Source organism: Colobus angolensis, unplaced genomic scaffold, assembly GCF_000951035.1.
Source record: "Colobus angolensis palliatus isolate OR3802 unplaced genomic scaffold, Cang.pa_1.0 Scaffold81, whole genome shotgun sequence".
In the NCBI taxonomy this organism is placed as follows: domain Eukaryota; kingdom Metazoa; phylum Chordata; class Mammalia; order Primates; family Cercopithecidae; genus Colobus; species Colobus angolensis.
In genome coordinates this window covers 5,680,422-5,702,986 of record NW_012121932.1, presented here as the reverse complement: position 1 = coordinate 5,702,986, position 22,565 = coordinate 5,680,422, and the positions used below count along the sequence as shown (strand labels likewise).

The 22,565-nt window shown below is 41.8% G+C and overlaps 1 protein-coding gene across 3 annotated transcripts in view; it reads right to left on the bottom strand.

Moving 5' to 3' along the window:
• TGFB2 (transforming growth factor, beta 2) overlaps nucleotides 1-22,565 on the bottom strand; it is a 103,957-nt gene that overhangs the window by 71,709 nt on the left and 9,683 nt on the right. For 2 of the 3 annotated variants that reach the window (XM_011929441.1, XM_011929442.1), the window contains one exon: nucleotides 14,808-14,891. The exons of the other annotated variant lie outside the window; for it this stretch is intronic. In XM_011929441.1, coding sequence (XP_011784831.1) covers nucleotides 14,808-14,891 — 84 coding nt within the window. The remainder of the gene's footprint in view (nucleotides 1-14,807; nucleotides 14,892-22,565) is intronic. 3 annotated transcript variants of the gene reach the window in all.

Sequence of the window (22,565 nt, the reverse complement as noted above, 5' to 3'; positions counted from 1 at the left end):
AATAATAATAATAATAATAATAATAATACAATATTAGCCAGGCATGGTGGCGGGTGCCTATAATCCCAGCTACTCGAGAGACTGAGGCAGGAGAATTGCTTGAACCCGGGAGGTGGCGGTTGCAGAGAGTCAAGATGGCACCACTGCACTCCAGCCTGGGAAACAGAGCAAGATTCTGTCTCAAAAACAAACAAACAAACAAAAACACTATAACATATATAATGAATTAAAACAAAGGAGGTGGTGGCAAATGGGAAGCCTTATCTCAGGATTCATTTTAAGGAAAATACAGGAAGATGCCGGGTTTATACTAGTAAGAGAGAAGAAAAGACTTTTTTCTCAGTAAGGCATTCTGGGACCTCAGACTGCATCCTTTGGAAGCATCTGTCCTGCTTCCCCATGAAACTGGGTAGAGTTTCCCCCCAGCCACAGCTACCCAGAGTATAGGCCACGACGGGGCTTCCTAGGGGTCGGGGGTGGGACAAGGCGGCACAACAGAGGTGCAGGCAACCAGCAGAAGAGTAGGATTTCTGTTTTTTGTGCTTGAGGAAGCATAAGTATCTCCCAATGTAAAGTATATTAGGGAGAGAAGGACTAAACTGAATGAATCATAGTGCTGATTTGGGGGTGGAGCTGGTGGGGAGGGATGCCCTTGTGGTTAACCACATTTTACTGGGGTTTTTATTGATTGCAGTTGTATTGAAAGAGACATGACTCACACATACCGTATTCAAAGCCACGTAAAGCACTGGGTTCTAATGGAATTTCAGTGTCTGAGAATGTCATGAACTATACTACAAAATGTGAAAAGTTAGGCTATCAACATAGATATCTATGTTTTGCTTCTGTTCTCTACCAGCTGAAGAGGAGGCTGATTTTTCTCTTTCCCTTTCATGTTAAGGCTGTGGCTAAGCACTTAAGAAATACACATTGTTCTAGGCATGCTAGGGACTGCTTCTCTTAAAAGTTGGTTTCAACTGGGCACAGTGGCTCACGCCTGCAATCTCAGCACTTTAGGAGGATCCCTTGAGCCCAGGAGTTTGAGACCAGCCCAGGCAACAAAGCGAGACCTCATCTCTATAAAAATTTTTTTTTTAAATTAGCCAGGTGTGGTGGCATCATCTGTAGTCCCAGCTAACCTCCTAGGCTGAGGTGGGAGAGTCACTTGAACTCAGGAGGTCAAGGCTACAGTGAGCTATAATTATACCACTGCACTCTAGCCTGGGCAACAGAGCAAGACCGTGTCTCAAAATAAACAAAGCTGGTTTCATTAACCAACCATCTTCCTATGTGTTCAGATTGAACTTTGCTTGTAAATGCCATTCCACAGTTTTTAAATTTTTTGCTTTGTGCAGGGTAGTGTGTACAAATGGCTCTCCACAAATAGGCTATAAGCTACTTGAGGGCAGGGATAATATAGTAATAACAATAAAAAGAATAAGCATAACAGCAAAAACAATGCTGTCAGGTACACACCTGGATTTATCCCACTTAGGTGGGGGATAAGAAACTGAGGCTTAAAGAGGGAACTTGCCCGGTGCTATGGAACTAGAAACAGTAACGCCTCCACTTAAACCTAGGTTGTATGGTCCTAGTACTCTCTGAGCTGTTGGTGATGCCTCTTCCAAGAGGGACTCATCCCTACCTATCTCAATTTTTATTCATCTGCATGATTCAGGCACCAAATTCTTAAGGCAGTATATGCCTGGTGAATTATAACTGAATTAAATAGAATAAAACAAAATTTTGTAGGTCATTGTTTTCAGGAACCATCCAGGCAGAGCTTAAAGTGAGATGACAAGGAACTGAGGTGGCTGACGTTCCGCCTAGTTGTAGATAATAGTTACTAACACACATTGTCCTTTCATGCAAGGTCTGATGTTCCAGCCCTCCTAACAAGATAAAGAATGTCATTCTGCCTTATTCACTTCTAACAATATTTTTAATTCTATTGTGTAAGAACACTTAATGGGAGATGTACGCACTTAACACATTTTTAAGTATACAATCTATTACTGTTGACTGTGGGTACAATGTTGTGCAACAGCTCTCTGGATCTTATTCATCTTGCTCAACTGAAAGTTTACCCCATTTATTAGTAACTCCTCATTTCCCCCTTGCCGCAGCCCCTGGCAACCACCATTCCTCCCTTTGATTCTCTACATTCAACTTATGAATATAAATGATTGAGATCCCATATTTTTTCTTCAACTTCTTACGTTCAGGGGTACATGTGCAGGATGTGCAGGTTTGTTACATAGGTAAACGTGTGCCATGGTGGTTTGTTGCACAGATCACCCCATCATCTAGGTATTAAGGCCAGTATCCATTAGCTATTCTTCCTGATGCGCTCCCTCCTCTCCTGATATCCCATATTTTAAAATACTATCTCTAATATTATCTTCCTCTCACAGAAATTGGTACCACTTTTCTTCTTTTCTAGACTTTGAAAAAAAAAGCACTGGCTGTTCTCAATGTATGCTGACATGAAATTTAAAATATGGGCTAGAATTTCTATTTTTTCTATGGTTTTCAGAATAAGAAAGCAAAAATGTTAAAAGCTTCAATGATCACCTTAAAATGACTGACTGACTGAATGAAAGAATGACCATTTATTCAGCCTCTACCATGTGAAAAACATTTTTATATGTTAGATAATTTCTTCTTTTGAAGAATCATTAAGAAGTAATGTTGAGTTTTTTGTCTTTTTTTTAAATTAACTCTCATTTTAGGAAAAAAAAAAAAAAAAGAAGAAGAAATAAAGTTCAGAAAGGGTAACTGACTTTCCCGATGTTACAGTCAGGATTTTACTCAGGTCCCCTGTATGCAAAGCGTATGTTTTATTTCTACTCGATTGTAAGACTAACTGTCACACTCAAGAGTCATTGTTGGCTCATGTGTGAGTCACTTTCTTGCCTTATCAACAGCAGGTTGGGAAAAAAAGAACCAAAGGTTGACATCTTCACAAAGTTTAAAGGAAGGGACCACCGTCTGTTATACAAAGCGAAAGAAACAGAGAGGCCCATTATATGAACTCGTCTGTCTAGACAGATGACTAAACAGGGGTCCCTCCAGGGTTAGACTTGAATTTCCTCCGTTCAGCCTGTTGGATATTTAGCAATAAAAAAAATTTTTTTTTGAACTGTTTAAAGGCTGTAGTACTAATCCAACCCCTCCTACACTGCCCAGAGAGTAGTTTAAAAGTATTTCAGTGAAGTCTGCATGTGTTAAAGTTTCAAGCAGAAATCAGATTGAGACAAAAAGAGCCCTAAAAATACTTGTGCTGTCTGGCTACAGACCCAAGAACACAAGCCTAAATGTCCCTTTATAACTCCAGTGACAGCAGTTTGAACTCACAGAGGGAGCAGGGTCTCATCCAGGTGTCCCTGTAGCAGGGGACATGAATGCATCCAAGTTGGGCTTCTCATCTTTCACATGGGCTGGCAAGCAACTTCTCTCCTGTTCCTTATGTGCCCTGGGGACAACAGAACTTTTTCTGACTTGTAATATGAAGAATGCTACTTCGAGTAAAGCAAAAGTCAGCTTCCTTTCATCATGGCTGAGAGATATAAACAGAAGCTTGTGATGATAAGATTTTTTAAAAGCCTACTAATATTGCTCTGTTTAGCATACAGAAAGCTGCTTCTGGTAGGCAATTAGGAGTTGGTTAGCAGAACACAGGGGCCCCGTGGAGAAACTGGGAGCATAGCAATTGACTAAAATCACTCTCATTTCCCAAGAAGTCCTTAGCTATACGCAGGATGCTATTTCTGTTATGGTACACATATGCAAAAATTCATTCACTCTCTCAGTTAATAAATATTTATTGGATGCCTCAACTGTAACATTCCTCCATAAGTATGGGGCCTATCAGGAATTGGCTATGGAATTTCCAGGATCCTGCCTATTGATAGGTGCTGGTACTATTCTAATCTTTTAACAGGCATTAGAGAATTAACACAGTCATTTAAGTAAGATGTATGTACTCTGCCAACAACAAAAGCAACAACACAACAGTTGTCCTATTCAGGGAACAAAATGAAAACACTGGAGATTATGTTGCCCACTCTAATTATCACCCAGCCTAGACAAGAAAATAACTGTAAGGACACACTCATCCTCCATATAAATTCATATAAGCTATTTTCATTCTTCTAATGGGGAACATGAAGGGCATGCATGAACTAAGTTCAGAGACCACTGCTTAATTCCAATACCAGTATGCAAGCCCTTGGGTTCCACTGCCTGCCTTGAACTTTCACAGGTTCTTAGGAAAAAAATACTGTATTTAAGAGAAAAAAAGAAACACACCCAGACATATCTTTTTTTCCTTTCATCAGAAGAGAATGATTCCCTGACACATACAGATGCATATGGTTCTCACTCAGAGGATTCTCCTTTTTAGACTTCTCATTCTTTAATCCACATTTTCCGTATTTAAATCTAAATTTATCATCTTGGAGGAGTGATGAATAAGATGAGCTTTGGAGTCAGACAGCTGTGTGATCATAAGGAAATTAAACATGGTGTTACTAAACCTCAGTTTCCTTATTTATAAAACTTAGAATAATAATAGTGTTTATATATAGTGCTAATATGGAGATTAGCCCGGAGCCTACTATAACTATTCCATAACTGAAAGGTATTATTATTACTAATCATATTGTTATAAAAGATAGGATCCACTGCCCCCATCCGTCAACATCACCACCCAAATAGATGTCTTTTCTTCATGCAGAAATTCATTCAAAACATAACATGTATATCTAGACAGAGCCACACAGTTTTATTAAAAGCTTTGTAAGCCCCCAAAATACAGGTTCTCAACTCCAGTTGCACATTAGAATCTCCTTGGAAACTTTTTTTTGAGACAGAGTTTTGCTATTATGGCCCAAGGTGGAGGGCAGTGGCGCGATCTCGGCTCACTGCAACCTCCGCCTCCCACATTCAAGCGATTCTCCTACCTCAGCCTCCCAAGTAGCTGGGACTACAGGGATGTGCCACTAGGCCTAACTAATTTTTTGTATTTTTAGTAGAGACGGGGTTTCTCCATGGTGGTCAGGCTGGTCTTGAACTCCCGACCTCTGGTGATCCGCCCGCTTCATTCTCTCAAAGTGCTGGGATTATAGGCATGAGCCACTGTGCCCAGCCGGGAAACTTTTTAAAACTAAAGACACCAAGTCCCACTCCAGACCAACGGAGTCAGAATTTCTAGAGGTGGACTCTGGCCTGAGTAATGTAAGTAATATGTTAAATGCTCCCCAGGTGATTCTGATACATAGTGAAGTTGAGAATGTCTGCACTACAGCTACCAAACAGAAACATCAGCCTTGACTGTCGAAGGTCCCAACAAACAACCTAAGTGCTTGGATATCCCAAGTCCAAGTCTTTGCCATGGTACCAGTGCACCATGTAGTAGGTTAGCTATTCTTGGTGCTTCACCTGTTTCATTTCTGAAAAACAATCTGCTCTCTTCCTAACAATAACACTAGAGTTAATGATCCTTGAAGTCCTAGTGACCACAGTTCCACAGGGAGTTACCTTCCTGGTCTCCTGAGTATAGACAATGGACAAGGTATGCAGCAGTCTTGGGAAAACAAGCAACACAGGCCAGGAAAACAGAGAAGCAACCCCTGCTGCCACTGTGAACACATACGGAGTCAGCTCCACTTCAGAGCAAAGATACAATCCAGCTGAATATTAGAAAAATATGGTCTGACCATTTAGATTTCAGAGGGATCCAAAACCAATTTAGACTCCAGTCGGTCGACAAAGTTCACATTCAGCAAAACAGCTCCAGCAGTTGCATCATACACACAACAGGGCAATTCAGAAATACAGATGTCCAGCCATGTGCAAAACAATGCTTTCATTTTTTTTCTTCTCTTTCCCACCACTGACCCCGAGAACAGGCTGGAAAAGCTCAGCATCTGTTGCTACTAAGAATAGGCTGTGGGGATAATTATTTATGAACTTGCAAGCACTGAGCTACCTAGCACACTCAGGGGCGGTCAGAGCAGATCACTGTCACTGTGCTGAGGGTTCCACAGCAGATGCCCCATGCCAGGCAGGGTTACTTTCCAGTTTGCTCACTGGAAACAACAGGTAGGAGCATGACTCTAAACAATCAACCTGGTGGGTCATTCTCAAGAGACTAAGTTTCAAGTTATAGATGGGGTTCTAGGGAACTACACGGTACACAATGTTTAAGATGGCATGAAACTCTCACAAGAGAGATAAGAAACAGGAAAGCCATGCTCCTTCTGGCAAACAGCTAAACATCTACAGACCCTCATGGAAACTCAGCCTGAAATCTTATTGTGGACAACATCTATTAGACACTGTTAGACATACCAGGACCAGAGTGACAATCTAGGACCTAAGGCTAAAAGATATCCCTGCATGCTTTGGAGGTAAGCCTGAGTTTCCGAGTTTGTCGGACATACATAAACTCCATATAATGTATCAGGACTTGCTTTAGAAACCTGGTACTGCCAACAGGGCCTTTTAAAACAGATAAACTTATCCTGATTGAAGGAGAATGGCATTAATGAAAATTGAGGGAAATAACATGCATGTCTTATAAAACCAACCAAGTATGCAGTACATATTCATATTTCAATAAAGTGCCCCATATTCCCACAGATACAGCAATAGTGTGGATCCAATCATGTCATATCCACAAAATAGAAAGATTTTCTTTTCTGTTTTTAAATTAATTAATTAGCTAATTTATTTTATTTTATTTTATTTTATTTTTTTGAGACAGGGTCTCCCCTTTGTCACCCAGGCTGGAATGCAGTGGTGTGATTTCGGCTCACTGCAACTTCCACCTGCCGGGATCAAGTGACCCTCCCAACTCAGTCTCCTGAATAGCTGGGACCACAGGCATGTGCCACAGTAGGCCCGGCTATTTTTTATATTTTTTATGTTTATAAAGAGAAGAAAAAAAATGAAAGCATTGTTTTGCACATGGCTGGACATCTGTATTTCTGAATTGCCCTGTTGTGTGTATGATGCAACTGCTGGAGCTGTTTTGCTGAATGTGAATTTTATATTTTTGCTGAATGTAAAGATGGGGTTTCATCATGTTGCCCAGGCTGGTCTCAAACTCCTGGGCTCAAGTATTCCTACCACGGGGCCTCCCAAAGAGCTGGGATTACAGGCGTGAGCCACCACACCCAGTCAGAAAGTTTTTTTAAAGTGGGCGAAACCTCTCTCTGTTCCCCAACTCCTCCACCTCTACAGATACTGTGGTAGACTGTATCATTTGTTCAAAATGCTGGCTGTCCCTCTCCCCCGGGCCCATCCCCACAGCCTCTCTCCCTTGTACTCAATTCCTACTCTACTGAAATCATGTGTGGCCATGTGACCTGCTTTGGCCAATGGAATGTGGGTAAAGACAACTGCCACATCTCCTGGTTCTGCCATAAGGTCAGCATGCCCGGGTTAGGGGCTGCTCCCTAAGCCCTGGTCCTGGAATAAAGAGTTCATGGAACAGAGCCACAGCCATCCCACAAGGCCATCTATATGAACATGGGAGAAACCTGTGCTGTTTATCACTCACTGAGATTGAGAGAAAAGCTCTAGACAGTGACCCTGAGCTTATAAAACAATGCCAAATTCCAGAGTCCCAGTATACCACATCATCACATGGATGTTTACATACAATAGGTCCATTATGTCTTCTTAATATATCGACTTTGAATAACAAATACTTGATGTAACCATATTGTCCTATTCTCTAGTCTCAGTATTTCAAAGTTTTTCCCTTGTAAGAATACATCAATTTTTTCAAAGACCACACTAAGCATTTCTTGGTTTTCATGACTCATTAAGACAGTAGTCATGCAAACTCACAGAGAAAGAAATTACATGAAGGGGCAAATCTCCTTCCAGAAAACATAAACACTTTTCTATTGCTGCTTGATGACTACCAAACTAAAATCTCAAAGGTCATCTTTCAAGAGATAAATACCATCTCCCCCAATAAGGCTTCCTTCACCACTTGGCCAAGTTGCACAATTCTTTTTCTGGCCTCTAAGATGCTTTCCTTGTAATTAACCACAGGGTTGGCTTTTTGTTTCTGTTTGGTTGGTTTGGTCCACCTGACTTCCTCACTAAATGCAGGCTCCCTGAGGACAGGATCTATGCAATTTTCTTACATCTATCACCTGGCACACAGTAGGCTTAATTGATGTTTCTTGTACAGATGTATGAAGAAATAAAATCAACAACCCAGTGTGAAGTCTTCCTGTTCAAAACTTAAGAATTAGAAAGCAAACTTTAGTCCAACAGAAATTCTTTTTGACTGATAAGAGACATAGTTTTACAAAATCTCTGGCTTATGACCTCAGTTCAAAGTTTAGGTGAAAGCCCTTCTCTTACATGCACAGAGCACAGCTGGACAGATCCAAAGAAGGATCCTTCCAAGCTTGACTTTCTATTTCACACCGGAAAAGGTGGTTTGACATTCTCCTAGGCCAAAGTATGGTCAGCTATGGGTACAGTGTCACATGTCCCTGGCCATCATGTCAAAGAAGGCCATGACTAGGCCTCACCGCAAGTATGAACTCCAGTAGCTGCCATTCCACATGCGTGAGCACAAGTTGGGAGACCCAAGGGATTATTTTCACACAGAGAAGGCTGCAGAACTGATTTCTCCTCAGAAAGGAAGGGGGTGAGTTGCCAATAACTAAGGACTATTAACTAAAAACCATCAAACAGAAACATATTTCCTAAATACAAAATCCACTGTAGCCTGCCTATCAAACTATTTACTAAAGAAAAAACTCAGCATAAGGCACGTCTGTTTGAGATTCTTGCTATAGAAATGCAGTTGCAAAGTGCCATCCTGATGCATCACAAAGACCTCCTCACTGAATTTCCTACTTCCACCTTGGCCATTCAACATACCATTCTTTTTCTTTTTTTTTTTTTTTTTCTGAGACGGAGTCTTGCTCTGTTGCCCAGGCTGGAGTGAAGTGGCATGATCTTGGCTTACTGCAACCTCCACCTCTGGAGTTCAAGTGATTTTCCTGTCTCAGCCTCCTGAGTAGCTGGGAATATAGACGCACGCCACCACGCCCAGCTAATTTTTGTATTTTTAGTAGAGACGATTTCACCATGTTGGCCAGGATGGTCTCAATCTCTTGATCTCATGATCCTCCTGCCTCAGCCTCCCAAAGTGCTGGGATTACAGGCGTGAGCCACCGCAACCGGCCTGACATAACATTCTTAACAGCCACATGGCCCTTTGGCTAAAACCACTCTTCTCTCCGTTTTAGTCAGAGGAAAAGCCACAGACTTGATGATGGCCTACAAGGCCCCACATCACTTATCCCTCGTTATCTCTCTAATCTCTCCCTAGGATCCTTTTCACAATCCTTGAACATGCCACAACAGAACCAGCTATTCCGTCTGTCAGAATAGAACAGAATAGAATGCCCTTCCCTAGCTAGTCCCAGATTACTCTCTAACCTCCTTCAAGTGTCTGCTTACACGCACTGCCTTCTTAACAAACGCATCCATGCCCAGCTTATATAAAATTGCACCTCATCTCCTCATCCCCATGACCAATCTCTACTTCCCCTGCAAAACATTTATCCAATTCTAAATTCTTATTTCATCTTTATTATTAATTATCTATCTTATGCCACCAGAATGTAAGCTCCCCAAGGACAAGGATTTTTGCTATTCAATTCACTAGCAGCTAGACTGCTGTCTGACACAAGTAAATACTCAATAAATACAGCTGAATAGGCCGGGCACGGTTGCTCATGACTGTAATCCAAGCATTTTGGGAGGCCAAAGAGGGTGGATCACCTAAGTTTAGGAGTTTGAGACCAGTGGGGCCACAATGGTGAAACCCCATCTCTACTAAAAATAGAAAAATTAGCCGGGTGTGGTGGTGTGTGCCTGTAATCCCAGCTACTCAGGAGGTTGAGGCAGGAGAATTGCTTGAACCCGGGTGGTAGAGGTCACAGTGAGCCGAGATCACGCCGCTGTACTCCAGCCTGGGCAACTAGAGTGAAACTCCATCTCAAAATAAAATAAAATACAATAAATACAGTTGAATGAACTAATATATCATAAGAATGTCCTCTCTTTGGCCAGGCACGGCGGTTCATGCCTGTGATTCCAGCACTTTGGGAGGCAGAGGCGGGCAGATCACAAAGTCAAGAGATTGAGACCATCCTGGCCAAGATGATGAAACCCTGTCGGTACTAAAAATACAAAAATTAGCTGGGCGTGGTGGCATGCACCTGTAGTCCCAGCTACTCAGGAGGCTGAGGCAAGAGAATTGCTTGAACCCAGGAGGCAGAGGTTGCAGAAAGCTGAGATGGGCCACTGACTTCTAGCCTGGTGACAGAGTGAGGAGTGAGACTCCATCTCAAAAAGAAGAAGAAAAAAATGAATGTCCTCTCTTCACCTTTCTCTTCCAATGGTCTCTATATGCATTTGACATTTATCTTAAAATTATATCTATATTTGTAGTTAATGTACAGCTCTTTTAACTGAAGACTTATGCAGGTAGTAAAATGAATACTATCAAGTCATTCTTCTCACACTTCAATAGCGATGTGGGCTATTTAGTGATGCAGACCACATACGAGAACTGGATATTTCTGTAAATAGTTCAATAGCCAAAAAATCTACAGTAGTTATAGAATATCCATACTGTACAGTTGGCTTCAAAGTATTAGGTGGTTCAAAAACATCAGAATACCAGGAGGCACAGGGTTGCACAAAGAAAATACCAGGTGATTTATCATTAACTTTGCTTCTTAATAGGTTGGTAAGATTCTTGCCTGCTGTAATGCCTCTGGTTGAACAAAACCATTTGGAAAGAGAACCCTGCAGTTACCCAAAGCTGAGTTTGGCTGAGATAGTAAAGTTTACATTCCATTGTTTGCTAGGTCCTTACCCCATGGAATGTCTCAGAACAGGATTCAGGCCATCAAGAGGTCAGCAGTGCTCTGGCCAAACGCTACCTCAGGGAATTACACATTACCTTATACATGATATGTGTCACTTATGCATTAAACACTAGCTTTGCAAGTCCCTTCCCCACTCCACAGTTGCCCAGTTAAAGGCATCTGAGTGCAGAAATTCACTCCCATACATAACTTCCAAACTAGGCATCCAACACCCACCCACATGATTAATTTACTTCTTTGCATACTTGTTCCTCTGTGAAGAACAGTGAGCAGAGGGTATGTGTGATACTATTAATAGCTACCTCAATATTTGCATGCATTTGGGAAAATGGAAAGCACATGGCAAAAACTCTACGGGGGCTGTAGGTTCAGGGTCACACTTGAAGGACCAGCTGATCAAACAGAGAGTCCACTGGATCTGAATCCGTCCATGTGGTAGGACTGAGTAAACAGATGTGCATAATCAGAGCATCCTTTGACTTGCGCAGCTGCAAACTTTAGTGAGGTCAGAAGCACCTGCAGTGCCTGTTTAAAATGTGCAGAGTCCTCAGCTCCACCCACCCCAGTGATTCTGACTCGGCAGCTCTGAAATGGGGCCAAGGAATCTAATGGATGTCCCAGGAGACAGAAATGCAGATCACACTTTAAGAAACACCACCTCGGGTCAGGCACAGTGGCTCATGTCTTATAATCCCTGCACTTCAGAAGGTTGAGGCAGGAGGATTGCGTGAGGTCAGAAGTTTGAGCCCAGCCTAGGTAATATAGTAAGACCCCCATCTCTGAAAGACAAAAAAAAAAATTTTTTTAATTAGCCAGTGCGGTGGTGCACACTTGTAGTCCTAGCTACTCAGGAGACTGGGGTGGGAGGATTGCTTGAGCTCAGGAGTTAGAGGTTACAGTGAGCTCTAATCATGCTATCATACTCCAGCCTGGACTACAGAGAGAAAGACCTTGTCTCTGTCTCTAAAAGAGAGAGAGAGAGAGAGAAACACTTTAAATCTTAATCAAGTTACTTAAAAGCCTCTTAGTAAATACGTTTTTTAAAAAAATTATATTTGCCTTCATGACTATTAATCCATTCCTTCATAGAGAAACTTATCTCTACTGTTATGTCTTAATAGGAAAAAACCTTTAGGCAAGCTAACCGCATCTTAACCAATATTATTGGGGATAATAAGCTTGAAAAGAGAAAAATGATTTCGCAGTCACATGGGCTGTGAGGAGCATAGACTATTTTCTCCTTCAGGGTATTTAATTTAAAGCTGATGCAGCATCAGAGCTGCCAGTCCAATTGTCAGTGTCAGAACACGTCGTTATCAACAACACCCAGGTTAGAGAGTGAGAAAAGCAAGAGGCGCCACAGGCCTCAGGCTCCCTTCAGCCGCTCCCAACATCTCCTTGGAATGGAGAGGCGGTTCACGCAAGGTGACAGGGATGGCCCTGGAGCTGCTTGGCACAGGCCAACTTCACTTAACGAGTGTTCAGAATCACACTCAGCATGGAGAAATTCACCCTGACCCTGGATGCCTGCCCCCTGGCATACGCTCACTTACATTTTTACTCAATTACTATTTCTAAGAACAGAGACAAAAAAAATGCAGAGCCCCACTGCTCAGCAGCCTTGCATGAAGGTCTGAAAGGGGTCTGCAGGGTTTTTCCAGAGCCTGCGAGCTGGGCAAGGTGGAAAAGCCTCCCACTGTATGGGAATCTATGTGGAGCTTGCGCCCCATCTCCCCTTCCACACCCTCAGACACTCCTGATTTTCCCTGACTCGCTGAGGCGCGGGGTGGGTTTCCAATGTTTTTTCACCAAAGGAAGAGAGAAGCTCGCAGAAATTAAGTGACCGAAAATAACCCCAAGTGAGGAGTGTCTGAGAAGAAAAACCGCCCAAAAAACCAGGGTAGGCCTCTCACTTTGTTTACTATGGGAGGAAAAGATGAAAAGGAAATTAATCCCAAGTAGTAGGCAAGAAAGTTACAAAATTAACAGGACAGGATTCCAAAGGAAAAGCCAAAGAAAGGGGGAAAAGTTTGGGGTCTCTGTGGTGTGGTGGCATCCAGGCCAGACCTGAATTCAGATTTTGGCTCTGTCACTAGCCAGCTCTGTGACCAAAGACAAGGTGTTTACCTCTCCAAACCACAATTTCCTAAAAAATGGGGATCGTCATTCTGGCCCTCCCTGACCAACCAATGTGGGGAAAATTAGGATGATGTTTTTTAAGTACCAGGGACATAGTGGGTATTCAACAAATGTTTTCCTTCTCTCATTCCCTCCCGTTTTCCTTTCCAAATAGCCAGTTAGCTGGGGCTGGGGGTGGCGGGGAGGGGGGAGTGGGGGAAGTCAGATGTTTAACTCCTTGGTTTAGCTAGTGAAATAAAATTAGAATTTAGAGTATAAAAACAAAACATAATGACTCACAAAAGGGAGCTTTAAAGGCATGATTAAACTTTTCACTCTTTTTATTCACATTGCAGCTTCTAGCCACTTTGAGGCTTTCTGTACTAAAATCAATGTATATTCTCAACAGAATGAGTTCTTTTTGAGGAAACCCCAGCTTAGGCCACTGTAAATAAACTATACTGATTTCTAAGCAACAATGTGTAGGCATGATACATTGCAGAATAGGGTATCCAGTGACCTAGGCTTTTCCTAGGATAATAAAAACATTTCTTTTGTCTCTAGCCGGGACCTCCACCCACATTTAGAATCAACATAATCCAAACCTTCTCAGGGCCTCAAAAATATGCAGTGAACCAATGCCATGATTGCAGGTCTGTTTCCTTTTTTCCTGAGCATGGTTCAGGGATAACTTTAGCCACTGAATTCCTTGAGTGTCGGGATCACCCAAGCTCTATTCTTTGCTGTGGACTCATTGTCCAGTATATAGTAAGCATTCAATAAATGGCTGAATTAATCAATGTTCCCAATGAGAAAGGGGTGAAGACCTCTGGCTTTTGTACCCCTCAGCCTAACACCTGGTGCTGGCTCTGGGGAGCCTGCACCTGCTCTGAGGGTCAGGGTTAAGCAGTTTGAGCAAGTGGCAAGCTCACAGGTCCCGTTAGCTGAGGGCCTTACCCACGACAATCCATTTCCTCATGCAACCCAGACATGTCTGTACAAAGGCCACAGATAATCAGCAGCGTAACTCCCCCACAGGTCTCCCTCTAGAGCAGGGGTGTCCAATCTTTCGGCTTCCCTGGGCCACACTGGAGAAAGAAGAATTGTCTTGGGCCACACATAAAATAGACCAACACTAACGATAGCTGAGAAGCTTTAAAACAATTGCAAAAAAAAACCTCATAATTTCTTAAGAAAGTTTACAAATTTGTGTTGGGCCGCATTCAAGGCCATCCTGGGCTGCATGCAGGCCGAGAGTTGGACAAGCTTGCTCTAGAACCTTAAAGGAGAGAAAATCTCCTTTCAACTTTGGTTCAGGACAAGAAACATTAATTGAGCAACTACTATGTGTCAAGAACAAGAACACGGATACAAATAAGATATTAAAAAAGAACATCCTGTTGACATTCAGGCCATGCTGTCCAACCCTCCAGAAAGTGGCCTCCATAGGGATCAGGAAAGGTGTATGACAAATCACTCTGTGACCCCTAGAACACATATCTCATCCCCACAAGTCATTCTTTTACATGCTGAAATATAGTCATTGTACTACTTCAAAGTTATTCATCAGTTTTTCTCATGTAAACTCTTACTAAAAAAAATTCTAGGCACCTTAGTGATCGCTTAACTACAAGGCTGCATTTCAGAATTTCATCTTGCCCCTGGCAAGTTCCCCACAGAAGACAAACACTAAAGATGGATTTGATATAACTATGTCAAACGAGGAATAAAGCAGACAAGTGTACTCACCAAGGTACCCACAGAGCACCTGGGACTGTCTGGAGCACAAGCTGCCCACTGAGCCAGAGGGTGTTGTAACAACTGGGCAGACAGCTAGGAGTTTTAAAAAGCACAGTCATTAGCTATTTTACTGAAGAGATGCCTGGCACAGAACTATACAAAGATTCAAGTAGAAGAGGGACTCATTGAATGTTCTTATCATTTCGCCAGATATAAGGTCCCTGCTACCTGGGGCCAGGGGATTAGACACTGAGGATCTAAGGAGGATTCCAGATTCTAGTCCCAGATCTTCTGGCATCCCTTAACCAGCAGTCAGACTCCTGAATTCAGTTTTCCCTTTAGCATGTTCTAATGTTAAAATAACAGCATACAATTTATAACTGAAATGGTAAAATAAATACCTTGATTTATATTAAAGATGAATAAGAAAGGCTTTGACCTCCTTTGACAAAAGACAGCCTACCTATTAAGAATAAAACTTTGGTTTTCATTTGGCTGGCCTAGATTCAGTGTTCTTAAAACCACCTGTCATCATTTCTAAGCTGCATGTGAAAACTCCTTCTTGAATCAGTCAAAACTACAAGTGAATATTGGTTTGGGGCTACTTACCTACAGTTTAAAAAGCTAGAGCTCTCTGAAATGGACTAAAAACATCTTCCACGACAGTTATTACATCTGGAAAATTTGAACTTCGCTTTCTTTAAAGTAAGAGCAACCCAATTTGTATTTTGCCCACCATATTCTTAGAAAAGAAAGCACATCCTCTCTCCCCCCAAAATACCTCAAATTGAAGAGAAAATATTGCTGAGTGTTCAAAAGTTTTTCTATTGGTGGTAGGGTCAATAAAAATATAGAATTTTTGCAGAAGAAGATGTGAATTCAAACCCTTGTTCTGTCACTGATTTCCTGTGAATCCATGGGGAAGTCTGTAAGATGAGGCAGACATAACCCTACCCCTGAGGGTTTTTATAAACTTGAAATGAGATGATATGTTAAAACAGACTGACAAATAAACAGTGGTCAAGGAATATGAGCAGTTGTCAAACTTGTGTGACAAAAGAAGCCCTGACTGCCTTTTAGGGCCTGGTATGAATGTCATTCTTTCCTGGCTCCTTACATGCATTGAGTCCCTGCACCTTCCATGTTTATAGGGCATGTCTTCTAGAAGTAACACTGCCACTATTCAGACCTGACTTGAAAACCTCTTTCAACACAAGACAAAGGCTTTGTGGACTCTTCTCCTGATTTTTATTTTTTTATATGTGTGCCTCTTATCACTCAATTTTTAAATGGATAACAGAGACTTTTTCCATACTCTGGAACTTACCATGTCAAATATTCAGCCCACTATCAAGATCCCAGTGGCATATTTTTCACAAATGTGTGGATTACACCTTCTAGGTGGAACACTCTTGAACTGAGATATGGGGCTCTGACTGGCCAGTGTGGCATGGAAGACGGAGACCCAACAGTGGGGATTCTATAAGCACATACTGCTATCATGTTGCCACCATATGCTGCTTCCAGCCGACATCTGCTCACATATGTTCCCAACAATAAGAAACCATGCTGTTTATTTTTAGAGGCTTCTCCACAGTCTTACAGGAAGAAAATTCCCTCAAATAACCAGTCAGCAAAGACAGGAAGCTACACTGCATATAAATTGTTTGTCACAAGATTAACAAGTCAAACAAAGTTTTCTCATTCATATCTGACCTTTAAAAAGATATGCTGAAAGTTATCTTAAATAAAAATCTCAAAGAATACAACCAGAGAAAGGCAGAATATGTAGAGTAAGTCACTTGGTTAGCAATACTTTTTCTTCGAAACTATGGCCCTATGCATTTCTTGGGGGGATTTAAGTGCTTTTCCTGGGAAACAGCACCTTCTTCAGGCCAGTGTATGCCGTGGTGCAGAAGAGGGACAATTCTATTAAACAGAATACAGATCCCAAGGTCATCCAGGTCATAGGAAGTCTGTGTGGGAATAACGTGAAGTAATTATTGTCACTTGCAGTTTCCAGCCTGCAGTTCTCAAGCACACACCTTTGGTTTACTTTCACTTGCTATAAAGCAGTACTAAAATCCCTTCTTTTCTTTCCTTTCTTTTTTGTTTTTAAGCAAGGCGGGAGGACAGGGAGCTCCAGAGCTGATCCAATGCCTTAGAGGTTAAGACCATGAATGAGATAGAGATGTAAGGATGCTAATGATTGTTCAGTCCACAGAAAGCAAACCTTAGTTTTAAAATAATCAGTTTTCAGGCCAGGCACGGTGGCTCACGCCTGTAATCCCAGCACTTTGGGGGGCCGAGGCAGGCAGATCACGAGGTCAGGAGTTCGAGACCAGCCTGGCCAATATGGTGAAACTCCCTCTCTACTAAAAATACAAAAATGAACTGGGTGTGGTGCCATGTGCCTGTAGTCCCAGTTACTCAGGAGACTGAGACAGAAGAATTGCTTGAACCTGGGAGGCAGAGGTTGCAGTAAGCCGAGATCACACCACTGCACTCCAGCCTGGGCGACAGAGTAAGATTCCATCTCAAAAAAAGAAAAAAAAAAAAAAATCAGTTTTCAATAATCTACATCATTGAAGCAGCACTGAGGTATGGATACACTCTGTTTAGAACAGTGAGGCTTTGGATATATGCAAAAAGGCTTTGTAACAAAGAAATGTAAACAATTATCAAAATCTGAGGCATGTATAGTCTTACAAACATAACTTTTTTATTTTAAATTTTATTTTATTTTATTTTAAGTTCTGGGATCCATGTGCAGGACGTGCAGGTTTGCAACATAAGTAAATGTGTGCCATGGTGGTTTGCTGCACCTATCAACCCCATCACCTAGGTATTAAGCCTTGCATGCATTAGCAATTAATCCTGATGCTCTCCCTCCCCGCTCCTCACTGACAGATCCCAGTGTGTGTTGTTCCCCTCACTGTGTCCATGTGAGAAACATAATATTTTTAGAAGAACACAGGCACTCACTGATTTATGATGGAGGACTATGGGTAACACAAGTCATAAAATAGAAACAGTCCTAGAATTAAAACTTTGCATGGGTAATTTACAATGTAATTAAATGACTATGAAGTTAATTAACTATAAAAATGTTGGGGTTTATTTTTGCCTGCGATGACACAGCTAAGAAACAAAGCAACAAAACAAAAATACACAGTGTTTCCAGAGTATGTTTCTGAACTAACTGCACAAGAATTACCTAGCCTTCTTATCAAGATGCAGGTTTCTGGAGCCCACCTTAAAATGACTGAATTATAATCTGAATTGGGGTGGGTGACAAAGGTTTGGGAATCTACACTTAAAAAGGTACATCAGTAATTATTTTGCATGGTAAAATTTGAGAACCCTGGTACAGGTTATTGTGCCTTACAGGTTAGCAAGGCCTTTCAAAAAACCACATTTGACCTCAAAACAATCCAATCAGGTGAATCAAGGAAAAATTATTCCCTCATAAGGGCTATTTGTTCTGAGTAGGTAGTGGTTTTGTGTAGTGTGACTGTCTATAGGATAGAGATAAACCATTCTTACTGCAATGGTTTCTTAAGCAAAATTAGATGTCTTACAAATGTACAACTAAACTCCCTATCAAATAAACTCCTGCCCTAATCCCTCCAGCCTCTCCACACAAACAAACAATGCATCTCTCTTGTGATATAGTAACTCTGTAAGCAGGTACAATTATTCCTTCCAACACTGAACTACAATGAGTTTCTACTCTTCTTGGAGAATTCTCAGCAAATGTTACTGAGAAAGGGAAAACTGATCCAAATGTATAACACTTCAGGGTCAGCTTGGATCAAGACCCTCTTTCTATAATCTGAGTACTTGTGACAAACAGTTAATAAATTAGACATGACTTTACACATAGTTTCATTATTGATGGTGATATTTTCTGACAGTGGAATTCTTCTGAAATACCTCTCTCTCCAGGACAAACTAGCACCAGTCACCTCATTCTTCGTAGAAGAAAAGTGTAAGTTTAGTAGGTGGAACCGTGGCAGTTCAGGACTTAGAGATCTGATCAGTGACTGTAGTTAACACACATAATAACCTAAGGCTTAATACTATGAAGAGATACAAATGAGTGACTAAATTACTATTCAAAACAACTTAATGTTTTAAAAATGCCTCAAGATATCTCAGATAGAAAACAGTGAAGACAGGTACAAGCAACCCAGGGTGGTGAAGTTTAACAGACACATCTGAAGGTGGAACTTGCTGCTTCAGAGCCTGAGGTCATGGCTATTATTCAACTTTGCTTCTGCTTGGCTACTTCCAGGTAGGAGTCAGAAGGTTTGGAGCACTCCTTTCTCTGTCTCCCTCTCTTTAACCTGCAGAGCCCAAAATGCCAAGGATGAAGTTGAATGTAGAAACGTTTTCCCACAGAAAGCCCTGACTGACCTCCGCGGGGACTGTTCCTTGACCAAACCACCCATCATTTGCACAGAAAAGTCCTCGGTCTGCGATTGTTTCTTTCTCCTTCTAAAGTAGAATCAGAATAAGTCATTCACACTTTTTTGGAGTTTCTAAGCCAGCAGTTTTATTAAAAGAGGTCACTGCTGGGCGTGGTGGCTCACGCCTGTAATCCTAGCATTTTGGGAGGCCGAGGTGGGCAGATCACGAGGTCAGGAGACTGAGACCATCCTGGCTAACACATTGAAACCCCGTCTCTACTAAAAAAAATTAGCTGGGCATGGTGGCGGGTGCCTGTAATCCCAGCTACTTGGGAGGCCGAGGCAGGAAAATGGCATGAACCCAGGAGACAGAGCTTGCAGTGAGCTGAGATCGCACCACTGCACTCCAGCCTGAGCGACAGAGCGAGACTCTGTCTCAAAAAAAAATAATAAAAAAAGAGTTCACTGTAAAGGAAGTAGAAACAACTTCAGTCATATTGCCATAAGATGTCAAAGCAAAAGTGAAAATAAGTGAAAATGAGATTAAGTCAATACATAGGGAAATAAATGATCATATTTTTTAAAAACCGAAATAGAAGAAACGACAAAGTTACTGCTACATCTGGTGTAAACAGAAAAATCCCTGATAAACTTGGTCTAAGAAGCATTGACATTACCAACACTGAAATGAATCCAAAACTTTAAAATTAAATTATATTTCCCAGAAACTTCCCATTTATGTTTTGGCAACAATAAATATTTTAGTGCTCTGAAAACCCACTAAAAAGTACACAGTCATCTTTTTCAGATAGAGAGATTTGCAAAGATCAGTGGACTTGCGGTCATTTTAGTATCTTTCTGAAAACCAAATTTTGCATTCTTGCTCACAAGATGAAGTAACAAATAAGGATCCTTACAACAGCCTAAAATTATGAATGAATAGTTATTTGCAAACTAGTTTGTCAAGACAGATGTGGTATTTGTCAGTGTGGTGTGGGTTAGATAAGAAAAGGAAAATGAAGCAAGCCAAAGTCACAGTCATAACGTTTTTCTTTTTCTTTCAGAAGACCAAAAAGATGCTACAGTACTTCCTGAAACAACATCTCTGAAAGACCAGCATTATTCTTAAATAGCTCCTCTGTGACTTTTTCTTCAGAAACGCAGCGTCTCTTCTTCAGAAATAACCTGTTTCATAATTACTGACATATAGGTAGCTTGAAAGGCCTGAGGGACAGTGACACGTTAGTGGAACACGCTAGTGTGAGAGAAAAACAGCTGCCTGTGGAGGGATGGAAATGCATTCAAACTATTTCCAGAAGGTTTGGACTTTACAATATCCAGGAAGCATTTTCCATTTGCCTTAAGTTCCTCAAGTCATTGTGGTTAGGAGAACATCTAAGCCAAACATTTCTGACTTATCAGGCAGTAACAAATCCAAGCCCTCATTTGAGAGAATGAAGGGATGGTCCCGGCCCAGGGAGGATAGCTTTCTCAGCACGATGAGGCTTTCCCTCCTAACAGACACTAAAGCCAGTGAATTCAGTTCCTCTTGGACAGCAATGTTTTTCCACACCAGTGAAGTGGTGTTACTGGGTTGCCCCAGGAAGGCCAGGATGCTAACTCACTGAGTGAACATGTTGCACTGTGAACAACTATCCAAGGCCTTAGTGTGGCTTCCCCTCTCTGATATCATTTCTACTCCTCAAACCCTCTGCAGTGACTGTTGGTCAGCCCCTCCCCTTCTTCTCATCCAGCTTCCTCTTTGAGATTTGTTTTTTTTTTTTTTTTTCAGGTGAAGTCTGGCTCTTGTCTCTCAGGCTGGAGTGTAGTGGCAGGTTCAAGCAATTCTCCTGCCTCAGCCTCCCGAGTAGCTGGAATAACAGGTGCCTGCCACCATGCCCGGCTAATTTTTGTATTTTAAGTAGAGATAGGATTTCACCATATTGGCCAGACTGGTTTCAAACTCCTGACCCCAGGTGATCCACCCGTCTCAGCCTCCCAAAGTGCTGGGATTAAGGTGTGAGCCACTGCACCAGGCTTCATTTTTTAGATTTCTACACTGTAATGTCATACTATTGCTAAAGCCTCCTTTCAAATGAATTGCCTGACAGCTAAGAGGCGGCTGTGGCCAGTTCTTGGTCGTAGAGGTGAAATGAGGTCTACGTGAGTGTAACCACAGGGGTCTGAGCTGCCTCAGCCTTGACTTCAAATGTCCTGGCTTCTTTTCAACTAGTGGAGGTGATGAGAGGCAAGGCACCTGTGGGAAGAAGCAAAATCAGCCCCAGAAGTGCATTACACAGAAGTCCCATCTGCATGTCAGCCTTTTATAGGCAACATCCTCTCTGTTCTTTGATTTTGGACTTTGGGATCCAGAAAAACAAACAGGCAAGTACTATGTGACTCATAGGTACCTTCAGAGATCAGTTCAAATAGTTTAAACAATTTTTCCCCGTTTGGGTGTGGTGGCTTACATCTGTGATCCCAGCACTTTAGGAGGCAGAGGCAGGAGGATTGCTTCAGGTCAAGAGTTCAAGACCAGCCTGAGTAACATGAGGAGACTCTGACTCTACAAAAAATTGAAAAAATTAGCCAGGCATGGTGGTGCATGCCTGTGGTCCCAGCTATTCTAGAGGCTGAGACAGGAGGATCACTAGAGCCCAGGAGATGGCGGCTTCAGTGAGCAATGTCTGTGCCACTTACTCCAGCCTGGGCAACAGAGTGAGACTGCCTCAAAAAAAAAAAAAAAAAATCCCCTAAAATTTTATATACCCTGTGAAACAAATGGCAAATCTTGAGATGTCAAAAATGAAATAAAAATTAAAAAAATTTTGATTTCCAAGACTCTGGCTGGGAGGAGTATATACTATGTGCATCTCCTGTTCTTGATTCCACAGATGGGCTCCTAACATTCATTAACCAGAAAACGTTTCTGAGGGCAGATGTCATGCCTCCACTTAATTTCATTTTCCATGTACTTCTGCTACAGCACTCTATGCCATGTGCACACAGACCACTATTCTTTCATTTCACAAGCATTTATGCGATTTCACTGATTCTATATATTTTTCATATTCTATTATCTCTAAAATCCAGATTCTCTCTTGTAATCAATGGCCAAGTTAATTGGCAGTGATATTTAGTTAATGCCATAACTAATAGTTAAATGGGCAGTGATATTTCTTCGTTAGTGGCACATGAAATAGTGGTGCATTTTAAAGTCAATGAGATTCGATGAATACTAGCTGCTGTGCAAAGAAGGCCAGAAGCAGCTGCACCAGGTGCTTTTTCACACACATCATCCTTTACAACCCCTAGAAAGTCAATGTTCTTCTTTACAAATGAAGAAACTGAGGCT